The sequence below is a fragment of the Glandiceps talaboti genome, chromosome 23 (assembly GCF_964340395.1).
Source record: "Glandiceps talaboti chromosome 23, keGlaTala1.1, whole genome shotgun sequence".
NCBI lineage: Eukaryota > Metazoa > Hemichordata > Enteropneusta > Spengelidae > Glandiceps > Glandiceps talaboti.
This window is the reverse complement of record NC_135571.1, coordinates 2,562,444-2,577,074: the sequence shown is the minus strand read 5'-3', so window position 1 is coordinate 2,577,074 and position 14,631 is coordinate 2,562,444. Positions and strand designations below refer to the sequence as shown.

At 36.2% G+C, this 14,631-nt stretch overlaps 1 protein-coding gene across 1 annotated transcript; it reads right to left on the bottom strand.

The window, feature by feature from the left end:
• Positions 1–2,508: 2,508 nt before the first annotated feature.
• On the bottom strand, positions 2,509–14,017 carry LOC144453070 (uncharacterized). The gene is made up of 3 exons (XM_078144343.1): positions 13,977–14,017; positions 3,095–3,332; positions 2,509–2,861 (listed from the first exon to the last, which is right to left on the bottom strand). The coding sequence occupies exons 2-3, from the start codon at positions 3,204–3,206 to the stop codon at positions 2,518–2,520; spliced, it is 456 nt and encodes a 151-aa protein (XP_078000469.1). The 5' UTR covers positions 3,207–3,332; positions 13,977–14,017; the 3' UTR covers positions 2,509–2,517.
• Between the last annotated feature and the right edge of the window lie 614 nt (positions 14,018–14,631).

Sequence of the window (14,631 nt, the reverse complement as noted above, 5' to 3'; positions counted from 1 at the left end):
AACCAACTAACTATATATGTCATTTATTTATGGGCGTAGTCATTCAAAGGTGTTATTTAATCATGTCCAAAAATTAACATTTATCAAAACGATATGATATACGCACAATTAATACATATTATGCGTAAAATTTATCTGAAAAAGTGGGATTGACACCTTCTCCTTTAAGCTGGAAATCAACTTTGATCAAACTAAACAAGTACCTATTTACATTTTCCTTTGATATAAGTGAACCTCTAGGACACTTTCCACGTTATCTGTCACTCCACCACTGATTCGTGTCTACCTTTAGGTGCGAGATCAATAGTTCAATGTAGAATTAAAAAAATTAATTCTCATACTAAACACATATAAAATATGAGTATCCTAATTGGACCTTAGCTTTTGTTTCTAATCCCCCCATCCCCAACAAAACTCCATATAAGTAACGCCACTCAGCTGTTCAGCTAGGAAAATGATACTTCTGTGATATATTTCAGGTATACTATGCCTGAGTGTGAGAGACAGTGGTTCTAATCAATATACAATGTGGTCTGAAATATGCTATCATTTGACACATTAGACCTATAAAGTGTCTGCTCCATTAAATCATATAATTTCGAAGAGAATATGCGCATTTAGATACAATTAGTCTTACCTTTTAGCTGCACAGTATTTGTATGTGCTCATACCATGTGTTCAAGGAAATGGTGTTTCGTCACGAGTGTTACCATGAGTCAAAGTTATCACGTGACAGACAGACAGTTATATAGAAGACAGCCAGACAGCCAGCCAGACAAATAGACCGACATACAACATAACTACATTACTCCATAAAGTAAGGAGACCCCTCGAAAATCCGTGTGTACGCTTCATAATTTATTATGTAGCACAAAGATTAAGTATTATAACAAAGAAAATATAATTCTAGTGCAAATAGACCCTCAAGCTAAAACACTACTGTTTCATTTTTTACTTGTCAATAGGTCTCAAGGAAGTAACCAAAGTGAGAACATTTTGACACATTTTTCAAACACAAAGACACACAAATCATATAATCATAGAATGCATAATTTATGGACCCGCACTTTTACAAGCTGTACCGCAAGTAGACACGCAAAATGACGCTATTGGAGATCATGACAGTGTGTCAACATTTTCAGACATGACTTGACACATTCTTTATCGCAACACATTTCAGTTGTAACTTTATTGACACATATTATATAAAAGACTGAAACCTCACGACACTTTAATATATTGTGTACAGAGACAGACACACATACACATACATAGACACTCATCCATCCATCCATCCATCCATCCATCCATCTATACATATATGTACATACATACATACATACATACATACATACATACATACACACAGACAGACAGACAGACAGACAGACAGAGACAGACAGACAGACAGACAGACAGACAGACAGACAGACAACATCACTACATTACCTCCCGTTACCGGAGGTAAAAATGCGTGACTTGCCTCGACAATAATTGTTGATAAAAGAGACGATATAGTAAAGCTAAACTCTACATAATATTCGATTCCAAGCTGATACGGCAACCATCTTGCTTGTTCCCTGGAGTTATATCTTAAGCCTGGATGTGAAGTTTGCACCATTGCCAGAAGATGGGTTATTCGATCCTAGTAGATCATGCACATACATTCTTGGAGACGCAAGTAGCGTCAAAGTCCGACGAAAGTAACGAGGCCCTCGAAAATCCATATATACGATTCATACTTTAGCAATGTAGCACAAAGACAATGTAATATAACAATGAAAATGTAATTCTAGTGACCAGAAAATAGACCCTAAAGCTAAAACTACTGTTTCATCAGCAACAATTTTTGCTTGTCAATAGGTCTCAAGGAAGTAACCCTAAGTGAAAATATTGATACATTTTTTCAAACACACAGACACACAAAGACAGTGTACAGTGTAGTCATAGAATGCGTAGTTTATTGTTCAGCTTAACCGCGAGTAGACACGTAGAGTAACGCTACTAGAGATTATGACCGTGTGTCGAACATTTTCAGGTATGATTGGACACATTCCTTATCGCAACACATTTCAGTTCTAACTCTGTTGACAAAACAAATACTGAATAAGCCTAAAGTTTAGAAAATTTGTTTAAATTCTGCTAAATGTTAACTTATTTAAAAGAGACTAACAAATCTTGAAGTAAAGGTAGCGCAGAGTGATTAGAACAGTCTATATTGATTTGTCAAAATGGTCATATGATCTCCACGTGATAACTTTAAATCACATGATGGTAACACTGATGACGAAATACCATTCTTGCACACAGGGTATGAGCAAGTAGAATTGTTGTGTAGCTAAGAGGTAAGACTAATCATATCCAAGTTATTATATTATCATCAATCTTGTACAATTCAACGGTACAGACATTTCATAGCTCTTATTTGTCAAATGGTAGTCGATTATGAACAGAATTCATGGTATATTGACGATAACCACTGTCTCACTATCTGCCATAGTATAAGGAGAGGTTTTGTCATACATTTGTATGCATGTATGTATGAACAGTAGCCATAGCCTCCGAATAGCTTGGTGGTGGGGAGATTCCATTGTCATCTAAGCCATAGGCTCCTTCTCCTTGGATAGTGAGTTGGACAGGATGTCCCTGAAATCTGTTCCCTTGGTTAGGTTGTTGCTGGGTTTGGGGCATTGGTTGCGATGGTGCATTTGGCTCAGTTACTGGTACCACCATGTTTGACAACAGTTGCCGTGGATACAACTGAGCACCTGCAGTTTGTTGCATCTGACCATGTGACTGATTGACAGTGACTTGCTGAAGTGTTGGTCTCAATATCTGTCGTGGTGGATATGGTAGATCATCTGTATCAAATAGTTCAAATATGGTAAAATTAAAACAAATATGAATCCAAGCAAAATTCTGTACTAAATAAAGTAAGGGTTAAGAAAATGAAATGGCATTGATATTCAACAGATCATGTGACCCTTTCAATATATAGATCACAAGAGTAGTATGTTTGTAATAAATATTTTATAAAAACGATGAACACTTATCTCGAAAACACCTTTTGGTGATAAATGACACACAAACGTACTTTGCCCTTGAGCTTCTAAGGACAGTCCTGCTGGTGACAGTTGCATATTGTTTCGCGTCATTGCGATAGTTGCTATGGAAACCTGCTGTTGTTGATTTGGCCTATAAGACATGGCGACGTCCTGATGTCTTCGTCCACAACAGACTGTTCTACAACATAGTACTGATGTGATGAAAGCAACAACAGTCTCAATAAAGGCAGTTATTGTAAGAAGTGTATCCACTGCGATTGGTCCATCCTACAAATTAAAATCGAAACATATATCAAACTATGTCCAGTCTCTTCGATTCACCATACAGGCCTGTAGGAACAGTAAAACTAAAACTTCCCCGTATATAATGACATTTCATTATTAAAAGGTGAGCTTTTTAAGGGGATCAACTTTTACTTTATACTACATTATTAGGAAACTAAGTAACCTATCAAGCACCAGATGTAAACTGAATGTCGTCCGTAAGGGCAAAGATTGTCGTTCCTACAGACAATTGTTGGAATACAACAGAACATATGTAATAAGTTATTTTTTCTCATTGATTGCTATTTTCTCATTGCTGTTAGTGATCTTCTGGCCAACCACAACATGTACTGTGACATTTGTTGAGAATGTACAAAAAAAAGCGCATCGTTGTACCACTTTAGACAACATTTCCTGACGAGAAACTATTTTCTTCCTTTTAGTGGCCTACAAAAATATGCGAATAATTTATTGAAACTAAATAAAAGCTACATCAATAATATTTTCAGGACAAGTGTGCTTTGGTATCGCAAATGTATGTATCAAATTATATTGAATTTTAAGTGTGCATTCTTGAGATATAGCCTAATTACCGAAAACCATTAATTATGTAAATTTATCGTTAATATTCTTGGGATGTTTACCGAAACCTAATCAGTTCTTGTCACTACCCTACAGAACACATGCAATAAATTTCGTTTGAATTGAGCCAGTCGTGTTTTAGAAAATGGTGATAAAGTCGCACCACTTTAGATGACATTTTCTGACGAGAAACTATTTTTTTTCTTTTTTGTGGCCAATCAAAAATATGCCAATAACTTATTAAAATTAAAGCTACATTAGTAATATTTTCAGGACAGGGGCGCTTTGGTATCGCAAATGTTGTACCAACTTATAATGAATCTAAAGCGTGCATTCTTGAGATATAGCCTAATTACCGAAAATCATTAATTATGTAAATGGCTCATTAATTTCCACGGGATTTTTATCAAAACCTAACAATGTCTTGCCATTACCCTATGGAATACGTCTTCAAAATTTCCTTTGAATTGAGCAGGCCGTTATGGCGAAAACGATGACACAGACAGACAGACAGACAGACAGACAGACAGACAGACAGACAGACAGACAGACAGAGACAGACAGACAGACACACACACATACACACAGACCCACAGACACACAGACTTCCACCCATAAATATATCTCTTCCTCAAGGAAGAAAAAATACTAAAAACCAAAAGAAAGTTAAAGAGTGGTATTACTGTACAGTTGTATACCAAAATAATCCATGACAAATTGCGGCCAACCCTTCTGCAACCCAAAAGTCTTGGCTGCCGTCAAACACTATAATCATTTCATATTATTGCATAATGGGTTTTAGCAGGTAGATGTTGTGAATACAACAATATACTGCCATATCATTCAAGTTTTCACTGGCTCTGCTTGATAAAACCACATAGAAACCAATACGAATACAGTTTCTTGTGAAATTATATTACAATCTTGCTGTGTTTGGAGACTGAACAGAATATTGTGTCCAGCTAGTGTAGGGTGCCCTGCTTGTGTAGGAGTCTTCATATTCGTAATTGGGGTTGGGTCGGAGTTGTAACTTACAGCATCGTTTTCAATTCGCAGAAGTATGGTTCCACTCATTGTTGCAGATAATATTGATAATAGCATATATGTTATAATCTGAAGAGAAAACAAAAAACATATTTGAAAAAATATGATAATCAGATTCTACACATTGCTTGATGCTGCAGTATTTTGAAGGATACAAGCTGAGTTTATTCATTTGAGAAATGATTTTTGCTGTAAATGTAAAATGTACTTACTGTACTACTTACTGAAATATACTTAAGAAACATATACAATTGAGCAAACTCAAAGCTGATATGAGATGTAACTCACAAACGTAATTTCTAGATATGCAGACAGAATATCGAGAACATCCCTACTATGCCGTCAACAATGCCATAAAACAATTTTAATTTCATAGAAGGTATTCATCAACATTAATATTATACTAAAATTGCTTAATCAAGGTTGTCTGTAAATATTTTCACTTCCTTAAACAGTTAACAAACACAGCTTGTGCCACAATAATATAGTACAGCGGAGTCATGATAGTCGAATGGTCAGAGTGGCAGATCTAGACATGAAAACTAATACAGTTTACAGGTTCGGAGCCCCATCACTGCTGTTTGTTTCTGAACGGCTAAAGTCCTTGATCAAGATTTGAACCCCGATTGTGCCCCGGCCCATTCAACACAACTGTTTGATTAGGGCCGGGTAGGATACAATGTACATGCTTTAATTGTATGCGTTTATAGAGGCTGCAATGGTGTGTATGCTTCCCAGAGAGTTGAAGAAGTATAAAGGGCCGTTGTACCGCTACAGATCCATTCCAGGGGTAATATGGTAAAGCACTTTGAGCACATGGTGGGAGAGTGCTATAAATATTAAATAAAAATGACTGTTCAAATGGACACAAAAGTACATGTAATCCTTCAGGAGTGATTTTCACACCGACCCACCGATAAACAGGCAACAACTATATGTACGTCCAACCCTTAGAATGACTGAAAAACTTGTATAACCTATACCAGTGAATCTAAATCGGATTGTGTATTCTTCATTTGAAATAGGTATGGTAACATTAGTTTATATTCATAAACTTCACCTTTGAACATTAGACTATGATACCCATTTTAAATATATGATAAAAGTACTTTTCACTAAAAAAAACAAATTTGAAACAAAAATACTTACATAACAATTAGTTTTCTTCAGAGCTGATACAGCGCCAACGGAACCGGTCAAAATGAACTGTTACAAAGATACATTTGTGAAAATGTTTATAAATTTGCAGGCAAATAAACATATTCATTTTTGAAAACGTGATAAGCTCAAATCATACTATAACATTGAGGATCGAGATACTTCGCTGTGTTTATTTTCTGTAAAGAGATATTCCACCACATGTCTCTGAGCCATTCCTGAATCTTATTGACTTCTAGTATTTAAAAAAAACCATACTACGCAAATGAAATTCTTACCAAGATTCCACACCATATAGCAATTTCACCTTTAGACGGATATAACTGAGATTCAATTTCAACTGATCCAAGAATTATGGAAATTACACCTAGTGTGATTTGCGGAAAAGCAGTGGACAAAAGTGATGCTTTAGGTTCACATTGGTGGTTGAACTGGTCGGTAACTGGTCGGTGCGTCATTGGCGGCACTTGTTGTTCTAGCATTTTTAAACCTGAAGACAAAAAAGTTCAGACTCCTTGATATGGAAGTGTTCACTATATCAATATACATATACTATCAATTATTCAATCATAAACTGCAGACATCGCATTCAAAATGTTCAAAACAAATGTAAAAAAACTGACCTCTTGGCCTTCCCATATTTACATTTGTGTCATTTATTTATGGGCGTTATTTAGTCATGTCAACCTCTAGGACACTTTCCACCTTCTCTGCCACTCCCACCACTGATTCATGTCTACCTTTAGTCGTGAGATCAATAGTTCAATGTAGAATTTAAAAAATTAATTCTCATACTAAACACACACAAAATATGAGTATCCTTCCTAATTGGACCTTAGCTTTTGTTTCTAATCCCCGACATCTGTTTATGCATTGACATAGCATCGCCTGTTACAGAACGTACGCGTGGGTTGCTTCAAATCACGTGATTATGACGCTACACGAATATAACACGTAACTACGAACATCTAAACCTCTCTACTAGCTCAGAGTGTGTACTTGTGTGTGCGTGTAAACCAAAGGCCTCATCACAAAGGAATCACCTAAAAATTGATACATGTAACACCTTTTACAGAAGTATTGATACTGAGATGACATTTTTTACTTGGAATGGCCTCAATGTCAAAAGTTCTGATACTTAAGAACTATTTTTTATGTTTGTGGAACCGTTTGATAAATAACAATATAATTGATACACAACATCAAAAATATTTCCATGTTAACGTACCTATGTCTTCATTAAACAGCTTCAACATGCAACACCAGCAAGTCATTCTGCAACCAGTTGTCAACCAGTCTAATGCCAAACCTGCTGTACGACAGGGATTTGCTCATAAAACAGCACTTGCCCTTGGCATTTGTCAAATGATATGTGGTGTATTTGCCATAATTTTGGGATCAGTTGCGATTGGACTTAGATCAATTTTATCATATCCTGGGACTGGACTATGGTGTGGAGCCTTGGTAAGAATTACATTTTTGTATATGTGTCCTTACCGGAAGTGGATTAGGTTTGGAAAGGGAGCATGCGCAGTTACTGATGGCGTAATAATTCTTTACAAACATAGGCGCCGGCAGAGTCTACAACCAAATGCTTAAATTTCAATAATGATCTAATGATCACTTGCACCAGATATAAATGCAGTAAATGAAGGCACTTATTATAAGGCACTTATTATCATAGAGAAATCTCTCACATTTATTTTGATATGATGTCAGTTATCAATATCATCAGTTTAGCATGTATAGTTTTTAAAAGACAATATGTATACATAGTAACTGAATTGTTTCTTATCAAATATTCCACACCTGTATTGTCTTAACAGTTCATTGTGACTGGATGCTTTGGAGTTGTGTCATCTGTTAAGAAAACCAATTGTTACGTAAGTCCTTTTTGTTTATTTTTTGTAATCATTGGGAAGTATATTAACACGAGAGTATTCAGTAATTACAAGGGGAGGGTCAGCGAAAATCAGGTCCGGGCTGTTATATAAAGTGCGACTCTTCCCGATTCCGTCCTGTTGAAATAAGACCCTTGAATTTCCTTTATCTAAAACATGACCTCCGTCGTTTAAATATTTCAAACAGATTGCTTAAATTGTCATGCGTGATAGTGGACACTAATAACTGAATGGATGGTTTGAAAGCCTTACTTCCATCCCTATGAACTGGAGTGATGAATTGTATGAAGTCTTACGAATTGATGCCTTACAACCTGTGTTTAGATTTCACTGGCTGAGCTGAAGGCCAACAAATTAACTCCCCAACACTAGATGGGCATTCTGAATATTGATAGCACCAAGGTGAACATTTCCGAAATATAATCCTTATAACTAGCCAACTGTTCCCATTGTACACCTATGAGACCCATTGTAACTTCTCCCATCACATCACACCTGACAATTATTTCACCACATGGTTGTCAGCAACGATCTGATATTACAGTATCCAACGCTAGCACTAAACTTAACCTTAACCCTAACCAATGTGGCACCAGTGGGATACCAAATTCATCAAAATACAAAATTAGACAATATAATGAGTCAAAGTAAATTTGCGACCCTCCCTTTATCCCATTTTAACTAAAATATTGCCCTCTTCTAAGAACCAATTCTCGATGACGCCCCCCTCCCCATTCCCGCAGACATTCCCAATTTGTAAATACTGAAGGCTCCCTAATGAAGGGTTTTCACTGTGTTTTTTTGTGTTGCTGTTATACAAATACGATGGATGTATTCCCATGTCCTGACTGGTTTTAAAAACAATTTGAATCACAATGTCAGATTAGATTTGTTCTACAAGTGTGATACAGTGTGCATATGAAGAAGGCCAACAACCATCAAAGGTGCAGTTACAAATATACTGTAGTCTATTGTATTTATTTTAACGTCTCCAATTTAAAGATTGCTGTATTGATATTGGTTTGTCAATTACATATTATTCCCCAATTATTTTCTTCCTTCAGCCAAGGAAAATGCGAGTGCTCTAAGGGGCCCTTGTCACTTCGAGTCCAGCTGAGTAAAGAAGAATATTAGAGAAATATGTAATTATATACCATCGCCCGTAATTTGTTTAAATCAGGGAAGTTATGGCAATTAAAAGCGTTTTGACAACAGAACGAATGACGTAGACACGTGTTGTCGTGACGTAGAACTACCACAGTATATATTGTTAAGGTTAGCTCATGCATGGTATAATGAGATATATGTCAAATTCTTAATTGTTATTCTTTCAGATCATCACGTCTATGGTTTTATCAATTATATCTGCATCATTAAGTGGAACTGTACTGCTAGGTATGGCAATTGGTGCTGCAATTACTGACTCAGAATACTGGTACGATTATGATAGTCTAGATTGTTACTATGACGCCTATAGTTACATATGCCCAAATATGGTAAGATTTTATATATTATTGCCTTGATATTGGATTATATGCCTGAGGTGTAAGGATGTGATCATCACGATGCGTAGCAGAGTGCTGATTGAATTCTTGCACCCGGAAGGGCATATAATCCAATATCAAGGCGATAATTTTTTCATTATATGTCACCTGGGAATTCATTTTCATCCAAGGAATTTCATGTCGGGAACTTTTAAAGAAGAATAAAGCTGAATTTTGTACTAGAACTGCGATTTGTCAAGATTTTACATTTAATGCTAAATAGCACCAGAGTACTATTTTTGAACTCATGGTTGCTTGGTCAACTCATTTGCATAATGTTCCAAACAAAGTTGCACGTTAGTCATTTTGATCGCCATCATTCAGGATTACTTCAGAACGCCGAGTTTGTAGATAACACATGTTAACGATTGCAGTGTTGACATCAAAATGGATTGTATGATATTGTATGTGAAATGATGTATTCGCCATGGGAGCAGTTATTTTGAAAAGTTTACTGTTCTTCCGAAAATCATGTGCTTCAAGCAGCGTGAACTGTCGCATAGTGCGACGACCCCCAGCAATGACATTACACGTGTTACAAAAGTTTATACGAATATATAGAACTGGCATTGTCGCAAAGTAGTAATTTTCACGCCATTTTAGTAGCGTGAGTATGTGTACTCATGTACATGTATAAATGTGTATTCCTCACATTGAATGTTGATTTGATGTACAGAAATGTGCATTTTGTTTCTGCATGTCAAAATAGTTCCGGGTTGATTTCAGTCAATATGAAAAAAGGGTTCCGGGTTGATTTCGGTCAATACCATAATATACGGAGCACTACGTTATCATCACTATCTCCATTGAAAACAATACATAACGGGTGGTCCAACATACGTGACATATAATATTCTCTATGGTGTTAATTTTGATTCTATGTTGAGATGTGTTATGGAAGAAGTGATCGATTGAACTTGTCATAGGAAGACCTCTCAAGGCGTAATCCGTGAATTCCATTGAGTGTGATGGGTAATCAACTAATCACTAATAGTATACATAACATCAATCAATTTTATCTTTATTTTGTCTTCAGGATGGACAAATCGCAGTAAACTCACTGCTTGCAATAACTGCCTTCGCTGAAACTGTTATTGCTATCATCACGTCGGCATTCTGTTGTCGAGCAGTTTGTTGTGGACAAAGACGAGACATCAACTTATATTATGTGTCAAATCAGCAACAACAGCAGATCCCCATGGCATCTGTTGAAATGGTTCCAACAAGCATGCCAATACCACCACCAGGAGTAGCTTTAGGAACTCAAGGACAAAGTACGGTTACATGTCATTTATCACCTACAAAATGTTTTAGAGATCATTGACACTGTTCATAGTTTTTATCACATATTAATTACACCTTAACACCCAAAATTATAATAAGAATGTGATATAATACAATGTTGCATGTTTTGCATAAAAGTATTTCTTTTCATTAACCAAGTTTAAGAGAGAACAACGTTTTGATTTCATTCAATTTGATCTTTTACCACCCTCGATCTATTTGGCATAGGTGGTCTACCATCCCTTCCACGACAGATGGTGCAGACGAAGCCAGGACAACACCAACTCGTCACCAATCAGTTCCATGGTCAGATGCAGCCAATTGCATGTCCTCAGATGTATCCACAGCAACAGATAGTTCCACAACAACATCCGATCACAGTGTCACCAGTAACTCAGCCACCACCACAGCCGATATCGATGCAATCCCAAGCGTGGCCACAATCTGTTCAAGGGAACATAACCCAAGGACAACAACACCAGTCCACTGTCCAAGGACAAGCAGGAGCCAGTGGTTCAGAGGACAAACAAATCTCTCCACCACCAAGTTATTCGGATACTACAGTTACCGAAAATATGGAAGCATGTCTGGTTGATAACGAAGAAGTGCAGGCTTAAACAAAGTTTATCCTATAACACATGTAGAATGATGCTCTGATACTACATAAATAGCTTCCTTTTAACGACAAATTCAATGCTGAATTAAAGTTCAATTATAAATCTCAAGGAAACATCCTGGAGAGTTTGGGATGGGATGGGATGGGGTTAGGGTTAGGGTTAGTTTTAAGGTGTTGGGCGGCTTCGGGACTCTTGGAATATAATTCTTGAACATGTACTTGCTTGCGTGTAACAAAGATCGAATAACAAGTGATCAAGTGATCGGATTCCAAGTATTGTATGCGTGCCATATATACACGCGCACGTCATTGGTCAAACACATGAATACTTCCTGATATGTTCTTTCTCAACAAAATAGTGTCACAACTAACGGTTTTTGTAACTCAAGTTACTGTTTAGAACGTTTGGTATGCTCTACTTGGTTTCAAATTATAGAAATCAAATTAAATATATTTTGATTATGTACAGTCTGTACATGTTTGATGTATACGTGATGGATATATTAAAAAAATACCGTCGCTTACTCAGTTTTGATTTATGGGTGTGACCTAATATCAATAATGCTTCCTGTAACGTCACATTAAAACAAACGTTAGTGTAACGTCACATTAAAACAAACGTTAGTGTAACATCACATTAAAACAAACGTTAGTGTAACGTCACATTAAAACAAACGTTAGTGTAACGTCACATTAAAACAAACGTTAGTGTAATGTCACATTAAAACAAACGTTAGTGTAATGTCACATTAAAACAAACGTTAGTGTAATGTCACATTAAAACAAACGTTAGTGTAATGTCACATTAAAACAAACGTTAGTGTAATGTCACATTAAAACAAACGTTAGTGTAACGTCACATTAAAACAAACGTTAGTGTAACGTCACATTAAAACAAACGTTAGTGTAATGTCACATTAAAACAAACGTTAGTGTAATGTCACATTAAAACAAACGTTAGTGTAATGTCACATTAAAATAAACGTTAGACAGACACAAACACAAAGTAAAAGTGTATTAAATTAGTATATAAATTTGAATATACTGACGACTTTCCCAGTTTACCTTCTATCGTCAGTCAGAATCTTCAGAATCTTAATTTGTCCAGTCGATCTATATATGTCATGCCATATTACAACTTTAAGATACAGTGTGCAATGCAACTACGACATTGAAGCTTTGACGAATGCAATCTGTCAAATCTCAAATTCCCCTGGCATTTCATGTACACACAAAGAGGCCATAAAACTACTGTCTTCTTCAAATTATGAACAATTATACAACCACTACTTACTAATTCAGACATTGAATGCACTATGACTATTCACCCGCAAGTCGTCAAAACAGTATTGTTTAGCTATTTCAATCGACATCCAGGTTGCTCCTCTTTTAACTTGTTGTTCATTAAGCCACCAGTGTTATTAATTATTGTAATAAAACCTAAGCTTATTGCGTGTTTTGGTCCAGCATTGTTTTCTTGACTTTTGAATGAATAACTTTCTTGTTTCTCTGATGTTTGCAGACAAAACTCTAAAATAGATAGCACATTTGTTTAACAGCATGCCCGGATTGCAATTGATGGAAGTCTTGTATATCTAGATGTGTCTGATGACATAGGGCTACTCAGCATGTCACCAAATCAAATAAAGAACATAACGACCACTGACATGTCAAGAATGTAAATCCTACCTCATCTGAAACTTGTTCTAGTTGAGACAATTATTTAGTGCTGCGGTTTTCTTTTTTGAGATTCTTGACTAAAGAAGAATGTTGGATGTAGTTCAAGCACTTTAATCATACACGTAATTATCTAATCTAACGATAGAGACGAATACTTTTCTTGAGAAGACACGCATGATGGGAAAACACACAGAATCAGACACGTTATTAATTCTTACTTGTAGGTCTGTGACCTCGAGTTTTTATTGTCTACTTACAACACATTTGTGACATCGTAAAAATGCAGGATATATGCTAAACTGTATAAAGAAAAGCTCAAATTCCCCAATCACAGTGATCGAGGAGCCGTTTATCCATATATAACTACCCTTGCCTAGCATTGTGTAAAGAAAGGGACTATCAGATATATCTTCATGGTATGACTAACAAAGTACGCCTGTCACTCCATTTCTAGATGGGGCATATCAGTATACACGGTCGTGTACATAACGCTATAGGGTACAGACACGCACACACATACACACACACACACACACACACACACACACACACACACACATAAGCACATATACACACGGACACACACTGACATGCACATACATACATAAATATAACAAAACCTTCCCTTACTGGACGTAAATATGATGCCTTTGTCAACTATGCGAAAGCAACGGCAGACTATGGCAGACAGTGAGATAGTGATTCTAGTCAATATACAAAGAAGTCTTAAATAAGCAACTACCATGGACATTGCACAAATTAGAGCTATATCGTGTCTGGTTCATTGAAATACACAATATCGAAAAGAATATAATAATTCGGATATAGTTAGTCTTACCTCTTATCTACACAATAACTGTATCTGCTCAAACCCTGTGTGCAAGCAAATGGTGTTTTGTCACCAGTGTTATCATCATGTGACTCAAACATATGGCGTGATGACCATGTGACCGTTTTAGAAAATCAATATGGACCACTGCAATATGCGTTAGTCTCTATAAAATGTAACAAGATCGTCGGAAATTCGTGTCTACACTTCACACTTTATAGATTCGCACAAATACAATGTAATATACGAAAAAAACATCAGATTTTGTGACCAGCAAACTGTCCTGCAAAAACTACTGTTTATCATCAACATATTTTGCTCGTCTGTCAAACAACCCTAACCTCGTGACCCGCACTTTGATCAACTGAACCTTATCTGTAAGTTGAGCAGCAAAATAACACTAGTAGAGAGTATGACAATATGGCAACGTTTTCAGACATGATATCACACATTCTGACTGGAAAATCTCAAGTTTCGAAAATGTATTTATAATCTGTCAATTTTCAACTTATTTTATAGACACTAATGCATATTACAATATAAGTAACGCTTTGTGATTAAAACGGTCTATATTGATTTGCTAAAACGGTCACATGGTCATCACGCCATATCTTTGAATCACGTGATGATAACACTGACAAAACACCATTTTCTTGCACACAGG